This window comes from Syngnathus floridae, chromosome 2 (genome assembly GCF_059516105.1).
Source record: "Syngnathus floridae isolate MCC-2025c chromosome 2, RoL_Sflo_1.0, whole genome shotgun sequence".
Classification (NCBI taxonomy): domain Eukaryota; kingdom Metazoa; phylum Chordata; class Actinopteri; order Syngnathiformes; family Syngnathidae; genus Syngnathus; species Syngnathus floridae.
Window position 1 is genome coordinate 7,224,730 of NC_142414.1, and position 6,000 is coordinate 7,230,729.

The 6,000-nt window shown below is 49.6% G+C and overlaps 1 protein-coding gene across 1 annotated transcript; it reads right to left on the bottom strand.

The window, feature by feature from the left end:
• Positions 1 to 2,002: 2,002 nt before the first annotated feature.
• On the bottom strand, positions 2,003 to 5,489 carry hoxc12a (homeobox C12a). The gene is made up of 2 exons (XM_088368378.1): positions 4,808 to 5,489; positions 2,003 to 3,750 (listed from the first exon to the last, which is right to left on the bottom strand). Exons 1-2 carry the CDS (start codon positions 5,487 to 5,489, stop codon positions 3,512 to 3,514), a joined length of 921 nt encoding a protein of 306 aa, XP_088224504.1. The 3' UTR covers positions 2,003 to 3,511.
• Between the last annotated feature and the right edge of the window lie 511 nt (positions 5,490 to 6,000).

Consider the following 6,000-nt stretch of genomic DNA (forward strand, 5'->3'; position numbering starts at 1 on the left):
AGAAAGCATTCGACAGGGCGCAAAGAAAATAATGAGGCATGCATGCACATTAAAGTTTAGTTGCAGCCGACATGATTTAGTTAAAACTGGATGATGAGACATCATGCGCAAGTCAAAATGCGAGAACGCGCAAAGATGTCCAAAAGTCACGTCGTGTGGAAAAAAAATAGAAAAAAAATCAAAAGCGTCAAAACACCCTCTATATGGATTATTGTTTATTTTAACAAAGCCGAATGCTACTAATTAGCACCAGGACGCGAGTACGCGCGTTGTTTTGGTGCTCCACATTCAACGACTGTGGTTTTGCTTTCCACGCGCGCTCCTGTTTGACCTTGGCTTCTGCATGTTTTGGAAATGTGCCCGACGCAAGTGTGATCGAAATGCAGGCTGCATGGAGCGTTTTGCATCCATGACGCTCAGCTGCCTGTCCTCGCGCGGCGGCCCATTTAACAAGGCAGCAACAAACAAATATGAAGGCACCTGCACTTTATCTTCTTTCACGGCCAACTGCGCATTTGACACTGCCGTGAAAGATGCACTGCAATCACGGCTGTGCTGAGCCAAACGCTGCAATTATGCGTAGAATTCAAATGCAGCTTTTCCTCAAATTACACTTGAACCAAAGTGATATCGCCCCTGTTTTTTTTTCCCTAACGTGGACCTCTGATGTGAGCAAGGCGCGCGTGACGTGGGTTTCGGTTTTAAACGCAAAACATATATTTGGGGGGAATTTGACGTGCATGGTGAAGACGAAGCAGCTTTCCAGCTGTTTGTCATCATCTGCGCCCCACAATGTGCTGCAGCAACTATTCCAACGTGGAACTTGCACAATTTCGACGTCAACTTTCCTCCGGCGTCGTCTGGAAGACACTTGTAAATAACAACAACAAAAAAATGACAACAACTCAATGCAACAAAAAGCATGCAACAAAAAAAGAAGTTGAGAAAAGCAGCGCCTATTTGCTCACGGCCATTCGTGTTCAGACGCGTTCACGAGCACCGAAGGAAATTAGGGAAATTCAAGAAAAATAAAAAAAAAGCCGCATACGAAACACTGGCAGGACATGGCCAGTGCGCGTCGACCGAAAAGACAACAACAAAGGCTGCTGAACACAAATACGTGCATGCGCCTCCCTCGAGCCAAGTAGCCACAATCAACAATTTTGTTATACTTGCCTTTGCCAGTAGGAAGAGCTTGCTAGTTGCACATTTACGCGCCATACAAGGCCAATCGCTTAATATGCAAATCAGCCTACCTCCGGTGCAAACCAGGGGATAGGAGGAGGGGGGGGGGGGGGGGCGTGTAAAAAAGAAAAAAAGGAGAGTGGGTCCACTGGGCCTGTTTATGGAGCACCGGGGTGTAACCCCATTAGTGACTTTACAGAGCTGTTGCATGTTTAGCTACACCGTTATAGGCTCGTAGAGTACCCATATTAAGTTCAAATTGAAAGGGTGCCATGTTAAAAGAATGGAATAAAAATCAGAAGAAGCCAAGTCGGAGGACTGCGTTTTGTTTTGTGCTCATGCACCTCTGTCGTATAGCTACTTTTGTATTCAGGGGGGCCCCAATAAAAAGCGGGGTCTGTCAACCTGCCTGCGTGCTCCTTCACAGAATGAGCATCTAGGTGCCAAGAAAGCCGCTCAAGGATAGATGCCCTGCATGCATGCCCTCGGAAGTAAGCCACCGCTCAGCTCAGGTTCCTGCACTATTGTCACCCCCACGCACGCGGGCACGCACGCGGGCGGGCGGGCGAGCGGGCGCGCACTCAGGCCAATGACCAGACTGAGCGACGTTGCAATAATTGTGTTTATTGAAGACCGTACGCAGATACATTCATATCATTAGGACTATACAAGACAATGGAGCAATCCTTACAAGCGCAAAGAAAGGAATGCAAAGGCGGGACCAAATCAAAGGAATTCATCATTGGGACAAACAACTACGACACGGAACATTTTCGGGATACTTTTTGTCCATATCCAACTTTTTGGCAGTATATATTTATATATATATATCAAGAGAGAGAGAGAGAGAAAGAGAGAGAGACAGGCCTACATTTGTAGTCCTACGCGACCACAAAGAGGCTGTATATGGAATGCGACATTTTTGTTCAAGACCATCAAAAAACAAAGCACCGACATGACATAGCAAGAACGCACCGTGCGCGGATCAGCGATCCACACAATTACACCTGACAAAGTTTGACACGAGTTTGCTCCTCGGGAGGAGGCAAATGAGGAGGAGGAAAAGGAAGAGGAGGGGGAAAGGGAGGACGAGGGCGCCGAGGGAGGACGAGGAAGGCCTCGCTCGCGCGCGCGCTCGCTCGCTCCAAGAAGAACGTCAACAATGAGACATTGTTGTTGCTTGCTGAGCAAAACAGGTTCGCTTTGGACACGAAAATGAAAGAGAGAGAGAGAGAGAGAAGAGTGGAAGAGAAACGTCACCTACATGAAAAGTGGGCCGCCCGCATTTAAGGACTTGAAGTAAATTCACATTAATATCATGCCGCAAATACACCGCTACACTTTACTCGCTCGACGGGACAGATGGCGCACTGCAATCGTCCCGCGACAATTAATGGAGCGCGCACACACACTTCATCGTCATTATTCATAGTGTTAGTATATGCATTAAGATCATGAGCACCAGAAATTCTGAAACGATGTTTTAGGCCTGGGAAAAAAGAAAGAAAAAAGCCCGTTCGAATGGCACCATCAGGCCTGAAACGCATCTATATTTATATTAATAATGCCGGCATGGAGTTTTTTATTTAACCATTATGTCAACAGATTTTTTTTTTTTTTAAATCCATGCAGCATTTCTTAAGAGGTAATCGAAAGGAAATAGTACAACTGAAGCAGACGAGCGCAGTCATAATGGACAATCTGCCTCCTAACCGTTGTCGGACTTTTCGTCCAGCGTGCCTCTCCTCATGCGCACTTGCGCAATTGCTGCCCGTGACCGTGAACGTGCCCACAATGCGTGGCCCAAACGATGGCATGGCCTAAACAAATCGCACGCGAGAGGGCGCGTGTGCGTGCTGTTATTGATTCACATCAGCGGAGTGGTTGTGCGGACGCAACCACGCACTCGAGTACCGGCGCTTCTCTTGAACGTCTCCCAGAATTTGGAAGTATGAGCAAAATGAGCCCTCTTTCGTTTCTCGTCCACACAGGCGCGCGCACACACAGAAAAAAAATCGCTGAGGATGTTATGTCAAATTTGGCTTGTTTCCGTCGAATTGTCTGAAGCTCCCCGAATTTGTGCGATGAACAGCATTGATTGAATGTCACACACCGGCTTGGAAAGGGAAGGAGAAGGCTGCAGAGCTATATAAAAAAAAAAATAAAAAAAAAAAAAGCTTCGTTGGAAAGGTGAAGAAGAGGCTGTGCATGCACTCGAAGACCACCTGAGCACAGAAGGTTTGGCGATTTTTTTTGCTTTGATTTTTTTTCTCCTTCTTTTTTTGAGTGCCTTGTGGATTCACCTTCTGCAGCCGCATCGTCAGCACTAAAAGTAGGCCAGAGCTTGTTCCCTCAGCATGAGTCTCTTCTTCTTCATCCTGCGGTTCTGGAACCAAATCTTCACCTGCTGGTCGCTGAGGTTGAGCCGGTCGGAGAGCTCCCTCCGCCGCTGTCTGGTGATGAACTCGTTGAGCATGAACTCGCCCTCCAGTTCGGCCAGCTGAAGTTTGGAATACGGTTTGCGCTTCTTCCTGGTCCGCGTGTGCATCGGGTACCACGGGGCACCTGCGAGGAGGAGGAGGAGGAGGAAGAGGGCAAAGATGGTGAGGAGCCAGAGTAGGAGCCGGCGGCGGCGCATAACGCAAAATCACGGTCACCTTCAAGGTTACGGGGAGTCTGGAGGGGCGTCATCTTACTGGCGGCTCACTGCATGCACGTATAAGCGCCGCAAATAATAACAGACGCAATTCGGACTATTTTCTTGCAAAAAGTTCTTGCTTGAAATTCGGAAGCCTGTCTGCCTGCCTGCATGCTTATGCAACCTGCAGTCAGTCACTTCCTGCATGCCAAGCCTAATGGAATTTGTTTGACGCCTTCCTGCAGAGGACGCCTGGATTACGGGCTAAAAATCATATAGTCATTGCTCGTGTTCATTGCTCATCTTCTTCCGGCGTACAGCGGGGTGCTTTGTGGCACAGCACAAAGTTTTATTGTCGCAGTTAAAGTTGCATTAACGTGATAATGAAGGCGCGCTTGCTTTATTTGCCTGTTTCTGGTCATGTTAAATTAGCGTTGAGTACACATGCAACAGATATTAATTCCGTTTACAAGTCATTAAAAACAAGAGAGAGTAAACTAGTTAGGCGGCAGTGGAGCGAAAAGGATGTCTCTCTGGTGGCTATTTTATTTTGATATCTTTTAATCCCGACGGCTATTTTTTAATAAAAACGCGTCGAGGGCGGGCGTGGGCGCGCCACCAAGACAAAAGTCACATGCTGCAGGCAGGCAAGGTGCATGCACGCGTGCAAGCGAGCGCGCGGGCGGGCGGGCGTGCGTGGGAGCGCGGTGACAAAGATGCTGCCGTTTCGGGAAAAAGGGAGCTCCACGGTGGAGTGGACGCGGAAAATAAAGCACATGGCGCTTGCCTGGACTATTTTTAGGGCAACCCCTAGTGGCGTATGCGCACCACGCAGGTCCTGCTGCAGAAGCCTCCCGCACAACATTAACGCTAAGCAGCACTAATTGGCGCTTTTCTACACTCGTGCACGCGTATGCAGCTTATAGCTTCGACGACGCCAAACAAACAACGACAAAACCAAAATGTGAAATGAAGAGCACCCACCTCCGCCCGCGGCGATGTTGTTGGCGTGGCTTCCCGGGGACACAAGGCTCTGCGTGTCGCTGGATGGGGGCTTGCTGCTCTCGTTCAGCAGGGACGAGCTGGAGTCGGACTCCATGGACTGGCAGGACGGAGGATCCTGCGTCAACTGCTCGTTACCGTACTCGTACTTGGCGAAGGCGGCCGCCGCCACCGCCGCGGCCGAGACGGAAGCGCCGGAGGCGGTGGTGGCGCCGATACCGGCGTGCATCCCGTGCTCGGATGTCAGGGATGAGGAGGATGCGTCCCTCGCCCTGTCCTCTCGCTTGAGGCCACCCGAGCCCGAGCTTCCGCCGCCGCCGCCACCGCCGCCACCACCGCCGCCGCCGCCGCCGCCGCACGCCTCCCTGGCCCCGTTGCCGTAGTAACACTTGGCCTCCTCCGCTCTGCTGATCTCGCACGAGCGGTTGAACGAGGGGTTAATAGAAACGGGGCTGCTGAAGTAGGACTGGGAGTATCCATTGCACGGCTCCGAAGGATTCCACGGGAGGGAGCAAACGTTGTCCCTCCTCGGGTAGGAGAGAGACGGCAGCCCCGCCAGTTGTCCCCCCGAGGCTCGAAAATTGGGGAAATAAAAGGTGTCTCCAGTGTGGATGTTTACCAAAGGTCCCACAAACCCTGGATTAAGGAGATTATGCTCGCCCATTTCCGCGGGCCCGACCAACAGCTTCTACTTTATTGCAATCTGACATTTAACATAGTTAAACCTGGGGGGCTGTCTGATTGGTCAGCCTCAGACCACGTGGCTAGGCCAACTTCTGCTCCACGGGGTCCCACCCACTCGCTCCGGCTCACACAAAACAAAAACATCCACTTCTCTCTATAACCCACCTTTATATGTTATTTTTTTAAGACCATAAAGCTTTTTATAAAATTCAGCAATCTTGTCTCTTTCTTGACTTGAACCGTGAGAGCAAAACAAGCCAGGAATGCCTTTTTTTGTCCGCCATTAAATGTCACACATTAAAAATCTGGCTGTCGCCTCGTTTAATACCTTAACAAGCTGGCAAAAGTTTATTTTTTATTTTTTATATTTTTTTTGTTAAATGCTCGATCTCATGAAAACTGCTCCCTTCCATGAGGGGTTGCATGCATGTGGCATCTTGTAGCAAATTATGGTTGAATTCCTTGTCACATAAAGTCGTGATGTCCCAACT